This window comes from Neopsephotus bourkii, unplaced genomic scaffold (assembly GCF_033783945.1).
Source record: "Neopsephotus bourkii isolate Nb327-2 ecotype Australia unplaced genomic scaffold, CSIRO-AGI_Nbou_v1 NB_1641, whole genome shotgun sequence".
Classification (NCBI taxonomy): Eukaryota; Metazoa; Chordata; class Aves; order Psittaciformes; family Psittacidae; genus Neopsephotus; species Neopsephotus bourkii.
Genome location: NW_026902116.1, coordinates 98,556 through 121,118, shown reverse-complemented (window position 1 = coordinate 121,118; position 22,563 = coordinate 98,556). Strand labels below are relative to the sequence as shown.

General features: G+C 37.9%; 1 protein-coding gene across 5 annotated transcripts; it reads right to left on the bottom strand.

Moving 5' to 3' along the window:
- Nucleotides 1-688: 688 nt before the first annotated feature.
- LOC133223706 (SHC-transforming protein 3-like) lies at nt 689-22,109 on the bottom strand. Of its 5 annotated transcripts, none has more exons than XR_009728661.1 (6): nt 21,883-22,076; nt 17,058-17,103; nt 4,890-5,269; nt 3,468-3,534; nt 2,404-2,857; nt 689-902 (listed from the first exon to the last, which is right to left on the bottom strand). XR_009728661.1 is itself a non-coding variant. In XM_061374650.1 (2 exons), exons 1-2 carry the CDS (start codon nt 2,941-2,943, stop codon nt 774-776), a joined length of 669 nt encoding a protein of 222 aa, XP_061230634.1. In that variant the 5' UTR covers nt 2,944-3,459; the 3' UTR covers nt 701-773. The 5 variants fall into 5 exon arrangements, 1 of the variants encoding a protein (XP_061230634.1); XR_009728658.1 differs by having other exon boundaries at nt 691-902; nt 4,518-5,269; XR_009728660.1 differs by lacking the exons at nt 17,058-17,103; nt 21,883-22,076 and adding an exon at nt 22,086-22,109 and having other exon boundaries at nt 692-902; nt 4,518-5,269.
- Nucleotides 22,110-22,563: the final 454 nt, after the last annotated feature.

The following is a 22,563-nucleotide window of genomic DNA, read 5'->3' as shown; positions in this document are numbered from 1 at the left end:
ACACTGCATACGGGAACTTCTGAGTCTCTTACTTCAGAAGATTGTAATGTTAGTTATCACACTGCCCATCAGTTGCAATTTACAGTCACATATACAATTTTCATGTTCTGAATGTGGATTAATAAGAAAATAGTAACTCAGTGCACATTTACACACAAAATTATAAAAGCTTTGCTGGTTAACAACAAATCTAATTTTTGTCTCATTTAACTAATGGCATATGGAATTTTCTGCAAGGCATATGGTACTAATTAAACACGGTATGAGTCCCCCAGATAGTCAATATAGCCATGAGAAACATTCAAGGAATGTTTCCCTTCAGTGTACATTATCTGTGTATTGATTTGATGGTCTGAATGCATAAAAACCCTGGAACTAACAATGTTTAATGATGTGGGAACTGCGCTTCTATTCTTATCTATATGAATGCTGCAGTTGCTGAGGAAAATTTTAAAATACTTAATGAACAGGCAAATTATGAACTAACCAAGATGGGTCTATTTTCATTCATTCACTCATTAACCTCTGATTTTGGTATTTACTTTTTACCTTTGTTTTTACATTTAGAGCACTGCTCTGTTAACTTTATATGCCAGAGAGCATGTAAAGATACCACTCTATTTTTTTTTATAGAAACAGCACTCCATATACTTTAATGACACTAACGAACACCTAAAATGTAAGTTGCACAGTGCTAATGATTTATTTTCAAAATTCTAATACATGTAATGTGTACAAATACACTTTCATGTATTTGACAACAGCTACACTAATTAAAATATCTGTTCTACCATCAGTGTTAGATATGGGTTAACTTTAAATGCAAGTTCACTTGTATATAGTTTTAATCCTCTTCTCAATTCAAGGATATCAGCTTTCTCTAGCATACAGAAGGTCAGCCACTGAAAAAAAAAAAAAAACCCAGAAAATTGGTACTGTGTTTGTCCTGCTTCATGATGACCACTTCAGGTAAAACAAACAGCAGCAGTGAATTCTCAAAGTCATTATCTGACTACTTACAATATCCTAAAGCATAATAAAAAACTAAATGGTAAAATGGCGAATGACCCCTTGTTAACCTGAATATTTCCATTCAAAAGGACTTCGAGGTCTCAACACTACTATATCTAGCATCAGTGGGTTATTTTCATCTAGACACTTCTCGAACAGCAACAGAGCAGCAGTTTGTGTTTTGAAAGGTAGCACTGACTCTTTTGTAGCTCTGGTAAATTTTATAGTAAAAGAGAGTACAATTTCAATACTGCTCTGAATTGGTCAACTTATTCAATCTACCACCACCACTAACAGAAAGAAAAACTGCTTCCTAGTGCTCCAACTGTTAAATGTGCACTCTGTTTTTGATAATGAAACTTCAGAAAAAACAGTAAGAATTAATCAAGACTGTCACTCAGTTTTAAAGCATCTTGATGTAAAGTCATACTGTGATTTTTATACGCAAAATAAGATGAGCTTAAAAATAGACCTCTAGGCTTATTAATAGTCTGTTACAATACAGTTTAACACTTAAGATTCAAACACCACTTAGTAAATAAAACATGGGGACAGAAGAACAAATTCTGTACAGTAATGTTATTTTTTACACTTTCTGCACATAGTGCAGGAAGGTGTAACCACAATCTTACCTGACTACAGACCCACTGCACATACCCTTCATCCAAAAGCTCTAATTTAACAGGTCATTTCAAAATACTTTCAAAGCATATGGAAATACTACCCAGTAAACTTAGAATTCTCTGCTCTTGACACACTGTATCAAGGAACTGAAAAGAGCAGTAACATTTAAGGTGGCTGAATTCCCATTACATAAAACAAGCTGCTTTTTCCTGCTGTACCCATGACAGTATTTCTATTTGTGGAACATAGGAAGAATTGTGCTCTGTGCCTTACTGCTCTAAGATTTCATTAAAAGCAAACACATTCTTAAGAGTATTTTCAAACCAAACTATCATGCAAGATTAACAGTTCTTCTCACATCAAGGAGTCTTTCTTTCCTCCTGTACATTTCACCAGACATATTGAAAGCCTATGTATCCAAGACATATACAGTAAACTAGGTAACACTGAAAACCTAAATTCACCAGAAGGAAAAAACAAAAAGAAAAAAAACCCAGAAAGTAAAAAAATCCCAGCTTTTAGCTTAGAAACAGTGTTCTTACACAGCTGTACCACATTATCTGACAAAAAACCTATTTGCAGGTTTGCTCTAATTTAACGAATTAACACAGCTTCCCAATCTGCCTTCCTGCATTTACATACCATACATTATGCACCAAAAAAAAAGGAATATAAAATAGCAATCCTTTCAGCCTGTCTAGCCTGTCATCAAAACCAGCAGAGAACATTTTATTGATAAAAGCAGAGGATGGAAGAAATCAGACCAACCTTCACAACGTACGTCACACCAGGTCCCAGGATCTTCTCACTCGAGTGCAGCCATCCCCGAGAGGGTTTACTGACAAAGCTGCTACTTTGATTCCAGTCTTCACCTCCCGGGTGTATTTCCTCTGACCGTGTTTTTTTCCCCATACTCATCTTGCTCACGTCCTGCTGAGAACACGAAGTGGCAGAGACAAGGTTACATGTGTTGTCTGAAGCCCCTGCTGCTGAGCCAGAAGCACTTGAGCTTCCCTGCAACTTGGAGACAGCAAGCTCCTTTACTGCAGAGGAGAGATTTTTGATACCCAAAAGGCTGCCTGTGCTAGAGAGTTTCAAGTGGGACACTTTATGGATAAGGGTGCACAGGGTGGTGGGTCCATCTTCATGGTCCTTGCGGAGAACATCTGGTGAGACCACGTACGAAGGTGTTGTTGAAGTCGTAGAAACTGCCGAGACCTTGCTGTTCATGGACAAATTGTGAATAAGATCATCAACTGATGTCACCGAATCATTCCTGAAGCGGTTATACTTGGTACGTTGAAGCATGCCCTTTTATCTGGTTTCCTGCATATGTTCTGGCAAATCTGATGCCAGTGCAGGAGATGCCTGTGCTAACATAGCAGGCAATTCATAGCAACACAGACAGATATCAAGGTTGTGGGGTAAAAAAGAAAAGAGTATAAGGAAGAACAAAAAAAAAAAAATATTTTTAAGAAATTTCTTATGGTTCCCTGTGAAGGTTGGGTGAAGTAACAGTTTTCTGTGACAGAGATCCCAGTCCTGCTTAGAGCTGCCAACTCGCTCACAGCAAAAGCATGACTCACACAAATGAGAAGGACCCTTTTCAACAAAAGGCTCAGTGAACACTGCAAATCACTTCCTGTAGCAAAAAAAAAAAAAAAAAAAAAAAAGGGGGGGAAAAAAAAAGAAGAAAACCATCCACCCACTTACAGCACACTAGCACCAATCAATTCTCAAATTTCCTTTCCCTACCTTCTCAAACAGATATTTCTTTCCAACCTTTAATTCCTCATCACCACAACCACCCTTTTGGTACCAGAGGCAATTACCTTTAAAACTGAATTGACAACCCTGATGAAACACCACACTGTTCTTCCACCTCAGATATCTGTGAATCTATAAAGAAGTCAGAATTAGGAAATATTTTAAAAGTATTTACACATGTATCTCCTCCCCCCTTCCAAAACACTGACACCTTAAAGGTTTTCAGAACAGATGACAGAACTAAATGATATATACATTTTCTTCTACAAAAGCAGCCTAAGACAAGTGCCTTTGTGTCACTGCTGTCTCTCACAGAAACTGTTACATCAAATTCTTGATAGAGAAAGAAATTCTTCTGCCCTGTTACTCCACAACGACCTTCTATTTTAATGCAGGAATTACATAAGTACCGATGTGTGAAGAAATGTATTTTTCTGATGTCTGACAACAGTCTTAACAGATGTTTTTTTCTTTAACCACTGATATTCACTCCAAATGAAAACACTAAGAGGATCTCCAATTCATTGGAATATTTGGTGCAATTCTGAAAAACTGAAAAAAAACCCTAAAAGAACAGTCAAAAGTCCAGGTAGCAGCAAACAGACATCCTGTAATGAAAAACAAAAGAATGCACCATGTCTTATTAAGCAAAAATGTCACCCACAAACACTTGACCCGAGAAGTAGGAAAACATGCAGAAAACAGGAATTTCATTTCTCTTACTTTAAAAACAAAAAAACAAAACAAAACAAAAAACCAAACAAACAAAAAAAAAAAAAAACAAAAAACAAGATGCGTGCAGCATTGTGATACACAATGTCCATCACAAGCCCCAGTATGGCTTTCCTATATAAACTGATCTTTGCAAAACATCATTTGCTTGTAGGACAATACACTGAATTATAAGCAAATTGAGACTATGGAATTTGCATAGTGCAAAACTGCTTTTTAAACAAATTACTAATTGCAGCACAATTTAAAGGAAAAATCCCATGGAATTCCTTCCCTCTCCCATGACTAAAGGCTGCAGTATACAAAGTGCAAATACAGTGAAACAGCCAGCTCAAATACAGGTATTTGATTAGCATATTCATGACATTAAATTAAGTCAGCACCTCTTATCCCAGCAGTGATGAGTAATAGCAATGTCCTAGTCAGTGCAAAAGCAGGTTTCTAGTGATCTGCAGAACAGCCTTTCATCACCACACTGCGAACCTGCTACAGCATCCACACAGCATTCATTCCTCTCTTCATCCTCCTAGCATAGCAACAGCAAATATACACATCGCAGTCTACTTTTACGTGATTCTACTGCCCAGAAAACCCTACTGCTCCCAAATAGTTCTCTTCATTAGAAGTGGCTAGCAAAACTGCAAAATGTGAATGAATTTCTGTGCGTGTGAATGAAAGGGCTCCTAGCTTCCCCACATTTCTGTGAATGAAGCAAGGCCTCTCAGCCTCTGCCAGGCAATCCCTTGGGTGCTCACCAGCCCAGCCAATACCAGCCGGCTCTGATGACTCATTCAGCAAAGCCTTGCTAAATAGTGGAAGATCCCATTTCCAGCACAGGCGGCACCGTTTTTGCAGCAACACTGGGAAATGCAGCTGGCGTCTGAGCAGATGAGGGTGGGTCGCAAAGCCCCCATGGAAGAGAGGGTGTTGCCAAAAAAATGCATGGGGTGTCCACAGGGGTGGCAGGTGAGCAAAACCTGGAAGCCAGATCTGGGTTTCTCCCCGACATGTTCATTCAGCCGGTTCATTTACATCCAGGATGGGAACATGAATGCGCACATTTCGTTTGATGTTAGATTGCTCTCCCTGAGTACCAGCAGATTCACAGATTTTACAAGTTTGCCTTCACAGACCCCTGATGGGGAAAAAAAAAAAAAAAAATTAAGGTTAAAAAAAAAAAAAAAAAAAAACCTTGCAGGGAAAAAAAAAAAAAAAAACAACATGTTTATTCTCCAAGGACCAGCTTCTGACACTGCTTCACTGGACACAGAAACATTACCAGGACATCCAAAGGGTGTTGAGCTCTCCTGGAAATCTGACATTAGACATTGCAAGGGAGTAGTAGCCACTGAATTACCTGGTGCTTGAAAACTGGTGCTTATTTCAGTGTCTGGCTGGGAGCTGATCTCCTTTATAAATCCAGTCCTAAACTGGAAGAACTAAATGTTTTAAAACCTTGCCTTTTATAGTTCTTGAGACTAGAAAAGGTCAGTAATTTTGCCCTACAGGCAGCAGGTTCAAATCCAAGTCCAGGAAATAATGAATTAAATTAGGAAACCTTGTAATAAGCATAAACTGCAATTAAAAATAGCACCTAGTTAAATCTAGCTATTGCCAAACATTATAATGCATCTGACATTTCCAACAACATCCCTGTAGCTTGCACACTGACTATACCATGCAAGCCTTAAATAAGATTGTCACGACTACTATCATAGCACAACTGAAAGCAAGATATTCAAGTCACCCTTTCTCTCTGTAAGCACCTATGCACCAATGCCAGGTCAGCTAGTAAGGCAGATCCAAGTTAAAACTAAGCCTTTTTTTTTTTTTTTTTTTTTTTTAACTTTTTACAGTGATATGAGCCAGACACTGCTACCACGAGTAATAAATGGCCATGGAATATAAGCTCATTGTTGGCTCAATAATGCAATGGCAGGTAGAAATTCAACACTGATACATGCAAAATAATACATAATCCTAGCAATGCATACATTGTGAGAGGGTGTACACTGCCTCTGACAAAGTACAGAACTTCTTATGATCCACTGGTAGTTTTGGCATCTCTGACCATTCCCTTTATTGTTTTTTTTCTCTATTGTTTTTTCAGTTCCATTTTCTAAAGGATCCTCCTCTCACCCTAATACAGTTTGTGTCTCACATGACTGTTCTTTTCCACCCTCCAAGTGACTCTTGGGGGCTCATCCTGAGCTGACACCTTTTTCCTTTCTGTATCTATATTAACTACCTCTGTAACCTGTACTTCAGAAGCACGTAAGTTTTATTAGCAGCAAAAGGAAGGGGGACAAGACTAGAGGGAGGAAAGGGAGAAATTACTCTTTTTTTTTCCATTTTAGGATGAGATCTAAAAGGATTTAACTTGTTGTAGGTGCAAAGGTAGGAGACATCATTCAAACACTAGGTAAACCATGTAAGATGGTGAAACCACCAAAACCAGGAAACACAGGCAGTAAAACTGCTATGTTACACAACCTGTAGTAAGAAACTCTCCTGAATGCAAAAAAAAAAGGTGACTTTTAGTCACCCATATTTAGAGAAATATGAATCACTTAATCAGAATGAGCAAAAGTATCTAGTTCTAGGAACACAATTTGGTTAACTATACACAGTCTCTCACAGCATCCTCGCAGCTAAATTGAGGAAGTGTGGTCTGGATGATCGGGTAGTGAGGTGGACTGTGAACTGGCTGAAGGAGAGAAGCCAGAGAGTTGTAGTCTATGGGGCGGAGTCTAGTTGGAGGCCTCTAGTGGAGTGCCTCAAGGGTCAGTACTGGGACCAGTATTATTTAATATATTCATCAATGATTTAGATGAGGGAATTGAGTGTACTATCAGCAAGTTTGTTGATGATACTAAGCTGGGAGGGGTGGCCGACATGCCAGAAGGCTGTGCTGCCATCCAGCGAGACCTGGACAGGCTGGAGAGTTGGGCGGGGAATAACTTGATGAAATATAACAAGGGAAAGTGTAGAGTCCTGCATCTGGGCAGGAACAACCCCGGGTTCCAGTATAGGTTGGGGAACGACCTGCTAGAGAGCAGTGTAGGGGAGAGGGACCTGGGGGCCCTAGTGGACGACAGGGTGACCATGAGCCGACACTGTGCCCTTGTGGCCAAGAAGGCTAATGGCATCCTGGGGTGTATTAGAAGGGGGTGGTTAGTAGGTCGAGAGAGGTCCTCATTCCTCTCTACTCTGCCCTGGTGAGACCGCATCTGGGCCCCTCAGTTCAAGAAGGACAGGGACCTGCCGGAGAGAGTCTAGCGCAGGGCAACTAAGATGATTAAGGGAGTGGAGCATCTCCCTTCTGAGGAAAGACTGAGGGAGCTGGGTCTCTATAGATTGGAGAAGAGGAGATTGAGGGGTGACCTTATTAGTGTATATAAATATATAAAAGGGGAGTGTCACGAGGATGGAGCCAGGCTCTTCTCAGTGGCAAACAATGATAGGACAAGGGGCAATGGGTACAAACTGGAACACAAGAGGTTCCACTTAAACTTGAGAAAAAACTTCTTCTCAGTGAGGGTGACAGAACACTGGAACAGGCTGCCCAGGGAGGTTGTGGAGTCTCCTTCTCTGGAGACATTCAAAACCTGCCTGGACACGTTCCTGTGTAACCTTATCTAGGTGTTCCTGCTCCATCAGGGGGATTGGACTAGATGATCTTTTGAGGTCCCTTCCAATCTCTAACATACTGTGATACTGTGATACTCTATAAAAACAAGTGCTAGAAATTGTTAAAATTCTGCTGAAAGCCTATTTGTGTTTCAACTTCGGTCCAGTGGCAGCAAAATCATTTGTGGACTAAACTGAATTAAAAAAAAAAAAAAAAAGAGCATAAGAAAGACAATGACTTTGGGAAAAAATCCAAACTGAATTTGGGTTAGCTAAGTTATAAGAAACAGTGAATATGCCAGACAAATTTAAATACAGATGCTGCTATTAATTTTAATGGCAGCATACAAAAAGTAGCCATAGGGCCATCACAGTTGACATTCCTCTTTGCAACAAGTCCTAAACAATGTTACTATGATGCAGCATTAAGCCATCAGTAAATAGGATGCTATTTCTCACACTGTAATATGATGGACACAAGTGTTAATGCTCTGCTATAGTAAATTATCTTGAAGACTCTTTAACACCACAAATGGTCGATTCCTCATGTAAGAAGATAGTGTTTTGATAGCACAAGGGTTTCTAACATCCTGTGGGGACATTTCTTCTCTTGATCAGTTAATTCAGAAGGGAAAATACCAGCCTTCCTTGCACAAACTAGATATATACCAGAAATCTCTCATCCATGTATTAATCAGCCTAATTCAGCTTTACGTAAGACAACCTCTGATGATGTAGTTACAAACAAGATAAAATCAATACAAGCTAAAAAGGATTATGATCTAACCTTCTCAAGAGGTATGTAGCTGTTTTAATAAAAAAATATTTCTAAATGATTTTGAGTTATCTTTTCTGTTTGTACATACTTACTACATCATAGTCTGTCTTCCTCTGTGTCTCTAACATACCTGCACGCAGACTATGTTACATGTTCATGTGATTTCATGGGAGACTCATAACTGGTAGAAATATTGAAAGGCACTGAAGTTTCCATCAGTGTGATGAAGAAGAGCCGTGACTATGTATCTCTACTTCAAAACATTTTGCAGGGAAAAAAACAAACAACAACAACAAAAAACACACAGACTGGGCTCACTCAGTTTTTTTTCCATGCTGAGTGTCTGAGTCAGACCTTGGGTTACTGTCCTACACAGAAAACGCTCCAACAACAAAAAAACCCAATCACAGAATCATAGAATAGTTAGGATTGGAAGGGACCCTAAGATCATCTAGTTCCAACCCCCCTGCAATGGGCAGGGGTGCCTCACACTAAACCATATCACCCAAGACTCTGCCCAGCCTGGCCTTGAACACCGCCAGGGATGGAGCCTTCACAACTTCCCTGGGAAATTCATTCCAGTGCTTCACCACCCTCATAGTAAAGAACTTCTTCCTTATATATAACCTGAACTTCCTTTGTTTAAGTTTGAACCCGTTACCCCTTGTCCTATGGGTACAGTCCCTAATGAAGAGTCCCTCCCCAGCATCCTTGCAGGTCCCTTTCAGATACTGGAAGGCTGCTATGAGGTCTCCACGCAGCCTTCTTTTCTCCAGGCTGAACAGCCCCAACTTTCTCAGCCTGTCTTTGTACGGGAGGTGCTCAGTCCCCGATCATCCTCATGGCCGTCCTCTGGATTTGCTCCAGCAGCTCCATGTCCAAAGGACTGTCGGCAAAAGCTATGGCTCTACCCTAGCAAAAAAAAACAACACCCCCCGCCAAAACAACCACAACACCAAACCAACCCCCAAAACCCCGAAACCTAATTTTTAACAAGTTCTAGTTGATTTACTTCAGGAAAAAACTCCTGTAAATTGCCCCCTTCTCCCTTTCATTCTCACTCCTTTTCTCTCTCCCAGAGTTTTGCAGTTTCCGTGGCAACCTTATTGCTAAGGGTGGGCTGCGACAGTAAATGGGAGCATTATTTGCAGCTCTGCAAGTTACTTCTCTGGAAAACTACACTGTTGGAAGTATTACTGTTGAAAATCAGTGATCATTAATCATTAATGATCAACTTCCGACTTAAGTTACATCAGTGGAATGTAAAATTAAAGTCTGAAATAAGCCTACAGATTTCCATGTGGATGCTTCACTTTTGAGACAGAAGCTGACCCTAAACAAGGAGGATGTTAGTTTCTGTTAGCTGAAAATACCGAAACAATCCTATCTGAAGACATTTTCACCCTGTAATATATGACATGAAATATTTGGAAGAAAATGAAACTTGTAACTCCTTCTGCTCCATTCATGGTTCCTGGGGGCCTATTGTTAAAAGTCAACGTTACTACAGAAGTTCAGATTAAAGATGGATCTCAGATAATACCTCAATCTGAACATGACACTAAGCTTTTGCAATGCCAGATCAGACAGAGGAGCGCATTAAAATCTGCAAACCAGCACTAAATCAACTTTGTAATATGGGACCTGCTCTTAAGAAAACCCACATTTTACGGCAAATTTTTCCTTTCTCTAAGCCAGTCCCAGAAGTAAGAAAGAGAAATAGCAGCAGTGTAATGGGGCTTTATTTTCCAAATACAACCTAAAGCTCAGCCATGTCTGTGTGGCTGCCTGTACCTGTCACAGCCATCTGTGGGCCCTCTTCTTCTTTCTCCCTGTCCCAAGCTACCCACAGCCACCTGTACCAGAAGCCAAACTCCACCCAGCAAGCAGGGACTCTGCTTCCCAAAGAAATACCTTCCAGTCATGTTTTCCTCTCTGTCCACAAACTACCACTTGGTTGACAAACTGTACTGTATGGTGGATACTGTAGCAAGAGGCCCATAACCTTCCCTCTGGTCCTATGATACACTCATACTGATGGAAATGGCAGCTCTTCTGGGCATGTATGCATTAACATCCAAGGGTCTCCAACTGCTTTTATTTTGAGCAATCCGAAAAGTTGGAGATTCAAAGAAGAAAGTAAATAGCAATCAGTTCACTCACAAATTACACAAGAACTCTTTCTGCCGTCTCTCTCTGATGAGAAGTCAGTCATTTATTTCTTTGTTAACCCAGTTCTTTTTGGTTCTCATTCATGAGATGCATTTAATAATTCAGTTGTTTTCTATTTTGTAGTAAGGGGCCTATTTTTGTTCTTGTGCTTTTTGGTATGTGTTTTTTGTTTGTTTGTTTGTTTTTTAATTCTGTTTGTATCTTATCTTTTTGTTCTGCTTATATCTTATTTTCCTAAAAATGGTTTGTGAAGTTGCTTTAAAAAAAAATGTATGAAGTTCAGAGCTTCTTATTTATTTAAGTAGGACGGAAATTTCATCACAACTTTTCCCAACCCAAATTGAAGTCTGGCAATTTTAATTTAATTCTGAATTTGTGTACAAGATTTCTTATGTAACCTGATTAAAATGCAGAAAAATACCTATGAGGTTTATTTTATTAAAATAATTTATTTATTAAAATATACCATTGGTTGCCAATCAAAAAGTACGTTTATTTGTATGGATATTTAAATTGTTTTATTAATATTGCCTTTTTTAAACAACAAAAAATTATGCACGGATTATACAGTATACATACAAATATGTGTTTGTATGTTTAGAAATGAGAAGATTTATCATCTATTACCTACCCTTTATTAGGATGGCTAAATACTGGCAAGAAGAGCACCAATGGAAAGGATGATGTTGAGAAATGCACAATTCTCTTGTTTATATCTTCTGGCATCAGGCAGGGCTAACTGTACCTTGTCTGAGTAGACAGCAGTAAATTAAAAATACTGAACTTTCCCAAATCCATGTGTTTCCCCTCCCCTAATTAAAAGGGTATAATCAAAATTGCAAGAACTGAAACCCAATAGACAGCATAAATGGTCATCTCTGTCTTATGCTGCGTATCAGTAGTACAAACTGCTGGCCTGAGTCACTCTACCTGTTTGCATTAATGTTGCTTGTTATCTGACCTGAAGTGATGGTTAACATCTTTCTGGGTACAGTCATCCAGAAGAGGCATCCACAGACGTGTATACACACATGTGCACAGGCAGTGGCAGACACTGATCCCCGCTCACAGTTACAGATGGGAGAAAGAGATGTTGAAGCTACCACACAGCCTGAGAAGGCCTGTTATGGAAGTAAAGCAGAAGGAAAGATCCTACTAAGTGGAACTGAAATAATTCTCAATACCTGACAGCAACAGTAATTCTCTATCTCCAGGTAGTTCAGTAAGCTTAAATAATACGTGCCAGCAACTGTACTGCTGTATCTCCAGGTAGTACCACAAGTTTACATGACAGCACATCTGCAAGACCATCTGTACACTATCATTACAGTCAACATGTTAGCATTGTATAAATGTAGATTGTCTGCTGTTATTATTCACGTTGACTGGGATAGGAAAGAGTACAGATCTATAATGTTATGAAATTATTATCTGCCACTGAATTAACCTGTTAAGCCTCTTCTCCAACAGTTATTACTGGACACCATAAACTGCAATTACCCTTAAGCTAATACTTTATTTTAACATGACTAGTGGCACTTTAACTCTCTAGGATTAACCAAACAATGCCACAGCAGTGCTTTGTCCTGCTGAAGCTGCTAAGCTACCCAAATGCAAGAAACTATACCAGCAAAACCATGATTTTGCACATAACATTGTGTAAATACTAAGAGTTTCCTTTTGCACAGCACCTGACCAACATATGCCTGGCCAGCATATCTAAACTTTCAGAAATCTTGTTTAGCTACAAGCATTACGATTGCCACGTGGCTACAAAAAAACCCTAAAAACTCAACAATGCCAAAATAAGTCTGCTGCACAAAATTCTGCGTCAGAATAAATATACATCTGCCTCCTGTGCAGAGACTCTAGTATGGACATGAATGTTCACAGACCGCCATGACAACAGTGAAATGAGAGAAGAAAACTATATTAGAACGTTTCAGTATAGTGATGTGTGGACTGACCTTTTTTTATCTTGCCAGTAGCATTTTAACATTTTTGGACAAAAGTCTTTCATGAAAAAGCAGAACATTCTTTTAAAAAAAACCCCTATATGCATAAATTATATTTAACTGCTCTATACTACATCTCTGTAACTCGCAACATGCACTTTCATTCCATGTACACACACAGCCATTCCACACAATAAACGTTCAGTCACGCAAAACAAACACCTGCCCTCTGCTGTCCAAGCTGCAAAAGAAGCTGGAAGGAGCTTTTCCCTTCTACAAAGCACATTAACTCTCACTAGAGCATTAGGATTTATGGGCAACTAGATCACCAACCTGCTAATCACAACTAAAAGAGGGAGTAAAGAGAATAAAGAACTTGTATGTAAGTCCCTGCAAAGCCATGTTACTGCAGTGAGAAGTGTGGGCCATCAGAACATAAGACCACAACTTAATCCTATTTAAGAAGACAGCAATGTCTTGCTCACCTGTCTCATCTGTTCAGAAGCATATTGCACCCACCAGCAACCCTGCTTCAGTTGCTGCATCAGCTTTTCACGCTTTTGAAAGGAAGCAGTCTATAAATGGTCACCTATAGGTAATCCATCTTCATCTTTGAGGAGGTCCTTTGCAGCAGAGATGGTATTTACATCATTTAAGGAAAAGGATGAATGCATGAGCAGTATAGGGAAGATCATATGGTTCATTCTTTTGCAATTTTTAATTATGTTCACAAAATTGTCTTGTAGCTATGAAGCAGCAAACAGATCAAAAGGATGACTAAAAAAAAAAAAAGTTGAATTCTTCATAACAAAAACTTTAAATCTAATGCTTTTAATAAACATGCTCTAAATATTATCAGGGATATTACCAGTACTGCAAAACTTCACAGATAACATCAAAGACATGGGCAATAAAACCAACATGGTTAGCAGCAGGCGTTGTTTTGCTGTCAGTATGTTGGAGTGAGAAGACTTGGAATATGCCACAGAGAAGTGTTTACATTTAGGCGAAACACCAATTTGCTAATCTAAGTTTGGAGCTTCAGACCAAATTCTCTGTTCTCTAAAATCCTGAGACTGTTCATATGCCCTTGATCTATCTCACAAAATATGCCAACCTACCTTTCATCTCTGTCTTCATGCAGACTGGGATAAACCTGTCGTAACTGCTTAAAAAAATCACTTCACAGTACCTCAGCACATCATTGTACTTTGGTACACTTTTTTTATTATGGTTATCTCAGCCTCTCTCATACTAACACTCAGAAATTGAAAATCTGAGTTTGCCGATTTGCCAAGTTCCACATACTAAAACAATCAGAACCAGTTCAGCTCACACATCAAAGACCCACTTCACCATGACCATATCTACCATGAATTAGAATACAAAACTCAGGATTCCTCAGTATTTTGGCAGGTCTCAACAACTGGTCCAGCTGTTCAGTTGGACATTCATTTCAACAGCATTAAATATGACACCATAGAATTTGCAGGATACCAACATGCTTGAAATAAGCTTACCCCTAATATTCAGTTAATAATACCTAGAACAAAGGGTAAAAAGGAGCCACTGTTAATACCTACTCTAATCTTTCACACAGCACAGGGAACATGTCTTCTGAGAATTAATTCTTCACTGGACCACTGTGTTACTTTCAAGGAAAACACCTAGTGTTTAATAGAAATTCAGAGGGACTGTCAAAATTCAGGGTAAATTGCTAATGTAATCTAATTACCTCACCCAAATGTTTGCAAGCAAAAGCACAAAACAAAACCCCCTCACATTACACTTTCAAGTCTGTTCTTAGCATGAGGAGATGAGGCGGTTTTCTAGGTTCAAGGCTTAAAAATGTTAGTAGCTACCAGCACTGGGCATACTCTTACATTTTGCAGCCTAATGTTATAGACAGATCTGTCCCCACAAGCCATGATTCATGCAGTCCAGTCAGATAATACAGTAACATTATCCAGCAGAGCAAGGGCATAATCTACAGGTAAAAGCATAGGTGAGTTTCTGGATCCTGATTACGGACCCCATAAGTAACAATATTCTGCTGTTACTTCTAATTTTGATGTAAAATTGTGGAAGCCCTCACTGCAAGAAGAATGAAAAGAATTCTGAGGCCATGCAGGGCACTATTGCCAGGGAGAGCGGTGGGCAGGGGAGACAACACACTTAGCAAAAACAAGTTCTGGCAATGTAGCCTAATTGTTGGCCTTCTAGCACTGGCGTCTAAAATTCAGCCACATAACAAATATTTTTAGTAAACAAAATGATCACATGAAAAATAATTTTACTGTTTCTTTGATAATTTTCTTGCCCTCAGATCAAGTAGACAAAGTGTATATATATACTTATATACACATACATACACATGCTTTCCCTCCCTTTCTTTTTACATGTAACCAAGACACAGAAGCATTCTATTTCTAAGGTTCTTTTTCTCTTGATGTATATTGATATGCTGACTCCTACTATGCACACAATTTTGCTGTTATTTGAACACTTTATAAATACCATGTAGCAAAATCAGCAGACATCTTGTATAATTCTTTTTCTTTTTTTCTCTCATCACTATGCAATATCGTATGATGGGAAACTATGCACATATTTCAACTTGCTAACTAATGCTGCTTTCCCCCTTACTTGACCATTCTCTCCTGAAACTGCATTTTCATTGGAGAATGCCAATGTCAGTGTTTAAAGCATATCACACTCTTCAAAGACTACCTCTTGAAATTAGCAAGAATATTAGACCAATTTTAATTTCATTAAAGACAGCACTAGATTTAGAAATACGTAGTATTTAAGAATGCCAGGATTCTTCTGTTAAAAGGGAGTCATACATTTCAAAATCAATATTTGATTCCATGAGACATTCAACTGTACTTGATATGGAGATTGGTTCTGGTGTTTGTAGGGTTAACCAACTGAGTCGTGACTACTTGTAACTGTCAAATTCTCTCCAAGGATAAATAATTAAAGCTTCAGGAAGAATAAGCACACAGGAAGTGGTGGAGATTGGATGTACGTAGGTGTTGAGGACATTCATTTTTATCCAATCGCTGAATAAAAAGCACATTATTCATGCAATCTTGTTCATTCACTGCTACGTGACCTGCACCACAATAGAAGACTGCAGCATCCAGTGCTGAATTGAACTGCATTCAAGGCAACGATGAGAGGACTCGAACAGTATCAGCATACAAGAGCAAAATGCTACACTGTAGGTGTATATGCAGGCTTTAGTTAATGCTGTAGCTCTTATGACTAATGCTGCAATGGCACGCAAAACCTGTTTCTCGTAAAATTTCTTCCTTTGGGTGCAATAAAAATAGCAAGTATTAGCCTTAAAGTGAAATGATTTCACTTTCTCTTCAGCTTAGGTCTCCCAAGTGTTGTTGATGATTACTTCCAGTTGAAAAAAACCCAACCCATAACAAATAAAAGTATTTATTAACTGGCAAAGCAAAGCAAATGCAACACATTGTAGTATTTGGGGTATAAAAATCTTGAAAAGAAATATTCCAATAAAGTGAACACTGAAAGGTGGAAAATCTGCAGCAAAGCAACCTTAGCTGTGAAGAAAAAAAAACCTCAAAACCAAAAACAAACCCCCCCAAAACCCGTTTTTTTTTTTCTGTTTGTTCTTGAGGTATTTTAAAAGCACAAGAACAGCTCCCTGCTCTGAAATAGATTCCTTTGCCTTCACATTCCTATTTCTGTCCCATATTTACTCACTGCAAATTCTATCTTTGGCTTGATACCTCATATGCCTGTTAACTACTCTGTTAAGCATGATTGCTTGCTTGAGTATCTGTATAGCATATCAAAAAGGTTAAAACTCAAACAAGACCCTAGTGAAAAAATCAACCAATAACTGCTAAAAAGTCAGATATCTATAATCCCATATTAAGGTCCATGGTTACTGGAAAGCAAGGCACCTGCTGAAGTATTCATCTCATCTCCCACAACTACCTACTCACTCTGGCATTTTTAAATACCAGATCAGTTACATCATTCTTAGTAGCAGATGTTACAGCTTCATATCTTATATCCAAGCACAGGCTCAACTGATGAGGATTTTTACTTTCATTTATCATGAATATAATGATCCTGTAAAAAAGCCTTGAAAGGTGAAGAATCCCCTAATGACAAATTTGAGTGTTTCAAATGTTATCAGAATAAAAACTCATTTTATTTTGACATGAAAGACAGAAGTAATCAAAAAACACTATCCATAGATTTAAAGCATGTAGGCAAGGCATGAGAAAAAAATAGTTTATTATCACAAAAAAAAAAACCCCAAACCAAACAAACAAAAAAACCCAACAAAACAACAACCAAACAACTGGAAAAGAACCTAAGGAGATTTTAAAACTACAAACCTTGTTACTAAATATGCTTCCTTGAAGAAGTAATGACAAACGGAATCTGCAGAAAAAAATGGATGCACATGAGAAAAAGAATTAAGGTCCTCACAGATTAAAAGATAATTACACAGAGGTTGTTAGAAAGAAGATAAAAGTAGAAGGAAAAGAAAAATCAGACCAGAAATGTATCTGAAGAATAAATTAGCAAAAGACTCTGCAGAAATTTGGAAATATATTAATGGTTGGAATAGGACAAGTTTAATTGAGAAATAATTGGTAAACCTAAAAGTACCAAAATCCTCAAAGAAAAGCTGGTTATTTTAGCCTGGACAGGTTAACTAGGTCTTTTAACAGAGACTTGAAAATATTCTCAAAGATCATTCGGAGGGGAAAAAAAAAAAAAAAATCCTAGTTTATATTTGTTCTTAAAAAAAAACCTGTTCCCTGCTTGCAAACTGCAACAAAGCATTAAACAATTTACTGGAAAAATTCATAAACACAACAAAGTTATCTTACTGTTATACTAAATGGTGTGTGAAAAAGCTCCCATAGATGAGAATGGTCCCTTCAAAAATGCACTGCTATCAAACACAGAATTAGGAACCAGTATGAAAGTTCAGGTAACAGGTTGCTCCTCCTCCACTTACATTAAAGGTAAGAAGAGCACTGGAGAGAATCTGAAATTGAAAAATACTGAAAAATTAAAAAGGCAAAGTTTCTTCTTTGTGCTCTTCATTGGTTACCCTTGCCACTGAACTCCTAGTATAAAAATGTATTGCTATAACGGGACAACATGAGATACAATTAATCTAAAGAATTGTCCTGTGTCCCAGTGATGTAGTACTAATGGTTACCAGTGTTGTAAAACATTTGCCTTGTATTTTGAAAGAAATTAATCAAGATGGTGATAAATAACATTAGAACAGTAAACACTATGTTGGGATCCAAGATTATCTAGCTCCTAGGTAAGGTTACATTTGTGTGATATTAACAACCATGTGACATTACTGAGGAGAAAATAGTTTTTCTAATGTTAATAAGGAATATAATATTAACATCCCACTACTGTTTCAAAATTGCAAAATTATTAACTGGAATGGAAGAGTAACACAATTCTGCATTTATCATCAGCAGGTCATAAAACACTAGTCACATCCATGACAGGTTCATTTTGGGGTTTAGCCCAGAAAAGGTTACTGACTTGAGAAAAGGGCACTGCTGACAGTGCTGGAAGCCAGACTTCTGACTGAGTGTTTTATGAAAAAGAGCATATTCTCTCAATGTTACTGGCATAGAAGAAAAAAAAAAAAATAAAGACTTTCCATTTTAAAAAAGCTGGCTACAATCAGGTAGCTTTTGTAATTCATGATTTGTGGTATTTGTGAAAAAACACTTCCTAGATAATAAGGTTGACCAACACAAGTCTTTTCAGAGCAACAAATTAAGGTGATGAATGAGATTTATTGCTTGGAAAGTTCAGATATGTCAATGAGAATTCAATGTGTTTAAAATACCCACAGAAAGCCATCTCAAGTATAATTATTGCATCTCACCAGAAATGCAACATGACCATAAACAGCAGAACTGTTTTTATCCCACTCATATATAGCACATGTCTCTAATAAGCTAATATACAGATTGCAGGTGGGAGTTTCCAGGTTCAGAGCTAGTTTTGTCATTGAGTGGCATGTCCCTTACATCCATTTGCAAAACACCTAATTTTAGGCACTTAGCGGAGAGGCTTAAGTTAGAAACCTAGTCATTCTAAACTCTCTCTACAGGCTATGGAAAGAGATAGTGACAGAAGGCTGACAAGATTCTACCACAGCTGAATTACATTTAGTGAATGCCTGCTCAAGTAATTCAGACTGAAGCTATCTTCATATTAGCAGTTCAAATGTTTGAATAACATGTGGAACAAACAAATTCCATCTAATGATTAAACAAGCTGTATACTTCTCTGCCCTAATTCAGATCTTCTCATTAGCTGTTTCTGTGAAAAGCAACTCAGTGGCCTTATAATCATCATTCCTTCTGTAGTTAGAATCTTTTAAAAGAGATAATTTTTTATCCTTCCTCCTCCTACTTCCCCAGGTGGCAAAAAACTGTTAAAGTATTCTCCAGGAGACTAGCACAGAAGAGTCGGGTTTTTTATATATACATGATTACAGGTAGGTGAGCAGCTTCTCCACCTAACACAGCATACTTTAAAAATACCCATAATATCCAAATACTTTGAATGGTGTTTAAAGTTTTTGTATTCTCACAGCTGAAACCTCTGCTCTGTCCCACATGATATTTAGTAAGAGGAAGCCTGAGAAAGTATCATCATTTATCTATTTTACTCTGAAAAGCAAAATCCCTGACAAAGAACTTGTTGACAGCTACAGTTAAACAACTTAGAGGATGTTACAGAAAGTCTTGGAAAATGGTGATAGGAAAAATAAAGGCACTTATTGCCTTTTCCTTGTAAACCATCTACAGTTTAAAAATATGAATGCAGGAAGCTATCTAGTCAGTGTATATAATGTAACAATACATTTCCTGAGCCAAATATAATTGACTAAATAAACGCAATAATATAGAGTGCAACTACAAAAACAGAACCAAGGAAATGTGAAAAAAAACCAAAACCAAACAATCAAAACCAACCAACCAAACAAACAAAAAACAAACAAACAAAAAAAACCAAAACAACCAAAACCCCACCAAAACAAAACACCCTACCTCCTAGGCCAAAAAACATATTCCTGAAACTGCAGGTCTACATGTTTTATGGAAAAACATACATATAAAAATATAGATGTATGTTTTATGGAAGCCATATATATATATGTAAAATAGATATACGTTCCATATATATTATATACACTCTATATTTTTATGTATGGAATATATATATTCCATAGTCTAGATATATATTCCAAATGTATATTCCATATATATAAATATATATATTTTAAATACATGTAATTTTATGCAAAACCCAACGTTTTATGGGAAAACATATACATATATATAAATTCCAGAAACTGGAATTTATTGCAGATGGATCCTACATTACAAACATTTCAGAAGAGGTACTTATACTTTTCTTACATGCATTGTGAGAGGGTAACAATCTTTTGGAGGTGAAATAATGTATAAATGAATAAATTAATGAATAAAACTACATTTTGTGCAAGCATATAATGGAATGGTATTCCAGTTCTCCCATTAAATCTTTTGCTGCTCACTATTCACTAGGATAGGATTTTCTTTATAGAATATCTAAGATAAAGATCAGAAGCAAGCAGACACACAGTTCTCTCAGTTAATTACAGTATTTCTGAGGAGCCAGGTAAGTCCAGTGAAGCCCATTAATTAACAATGATGCATGAATAGTAGAAGATTACAGTAATCTTTGTGTGCTTCAGAACACTTGGTTTAATCTAGCAAATCAGAGCCTCTAGATTAATTTAAAACCAAACTGGGACCATTATCTTCCTTCTAATCATCATCTTCACTATTAGTATTTCAGTGATACATCTTATGGACCATAAGAACTAAAAACAATTTGAAATTTTACAGTCCAAGAAAGTCCCATAGAGCAGGGGGCTTCACACAGAGCTAAACCATCCTGGAAGGATACCTGTGATGACTGGAAAGTAGTAAGTGAGCAAATACACATTCTGACCTACAGATTAGGTGCTAGGAAGAAGTTCTTCATTGTGAGGGTGGTGAGGCACTGGCACAGGCTGTCCAGAGGAGCTGTGGCTGCCCCATCCCTGGCAGTGTTCAAGGCCAGGCCAGGCCAGATGGAGCTTTGAGCAACCTTTTCCAGTGGAAGGTGTCCCTGCCCATGGCAGGGGAGTTGGAACTACATGAGCTTTCAGGTTCCTTCCAACCCAAACCAGTCCATGTTTCTACTGACTGAGAAATAAACATATTCTTATTCACCCTTATGATGTGTACGTATTCTTTAGTGCACCAACATAAATGCATGGAGAACTAGAAGAACACAAGAATTTATTCAAACTACCTATACCACCTCAAACCATGAATCTTCTTTCAACTCTTGGGCACATGTGCTAGTATGTTATGCATGCAGCAAAGCCTGCAGTTCATACTCAGAACAGGGTACAACAGAAGCAAGGAGGTGACCAGAGTATCTGCAGGAACAGAACTAAAGTGGCACTTTTCCTAATCCTAAATGGAGAAGGAGAATTGAATTCAAGGATCCTATTCTGTCCCTGGCAATTATTTGCACTGGGAAAACACTTCACAGTTGCTTTCCAAATAACAGGACTTAAGCATGTGGTTGCATGTATGATTGCTCTAGAGCAGTCCTTTTTGAATAATTAAAGTGAATTTGCATTCCTCTCCACCCTGATTTTTGAGCTGCAGGAAGAGGCATCTTCCATAATGCTAAATTATAAATGTGGCAGATTGAGATCCAGCAATTGAATGGTAGTGCACAATGGTAGTCACAGCTATAGATGTCACTCAGAGCGTCATAAATATGACAGCCAACCATCTCAAAAAACTGTGATCATGCTTAGCAGATGCTAACAACATCCATTTCATTTAGTTTTGCCTTCTGCACGGTGAAAATATTGTAATTTTGTAGGAATTACTGTCAAACTTACAGCTCTAATTACATTCTGCCATTTTAAAGCGCTTGTACATGCATTTAATGTTTCCAAAGATGTCGCTGTGAATACCGAAATTCTCTGCTCATTCACAGAAGAGACACAGTATTAACAGACAGTGCAACAGCACCGTAATGTAAAGACAAATCACCATGGAAAGTAAGGTTCAAGCTATAGTTTTTCCAACTTAAAATCTGTGGCACGCTTACATAGTTACATTTGTAGTGTTGCAAAATACTTGGTTTCCTCCTTTTAATCTGCTTCATGCAGCAGAAAGAATTCTGATGGAGACAAAATACTTGTTGAAGAACTGCTGATTTTAGACTGAGCTTCAGACTCTTCCCTGATATTTTATTTTTGCCATCATAAAAGTGGAGCAAACAAAAGGATAAAAATAATTTGACCCTCTTACTGTATCACTTCTCCTGTTGCTCTCTGAAGTGTCAGAGTAGAGTATGTTCAGCACTAGGTTACTGAACTGTACAATCCATATTGCAATATATATATATACTGCAAGGAAAAAAATCATCTTCAGCAAGAACATCCTTATCCTGGGACAAGTTGAAACTGGAGCATACAAAGCATTCCATACTGTTAAAACAGCATGTCTTCAACAAGCATAGTTGTAGTTATAAAAGCTCAATCATATGACTATATTAAAAAAAGCAACCTATTTAAACATATTTAAAGCCTCACTATCTAGCTCATCTGGAAACACCACAAACCCCACAGGTGATAAGGCACTCTGAAACAGGGCAAAGTGATGTCTTTTGGTAATAACTAGAAATATGTGCTTTGGAAAATTTGGGTAAACTGTGGATTTGCTTAAGCATCTCTATCAGTCTTCAATGGATTAGCGAGGAGTGTTGCTACTACTTGATATCCTTCGG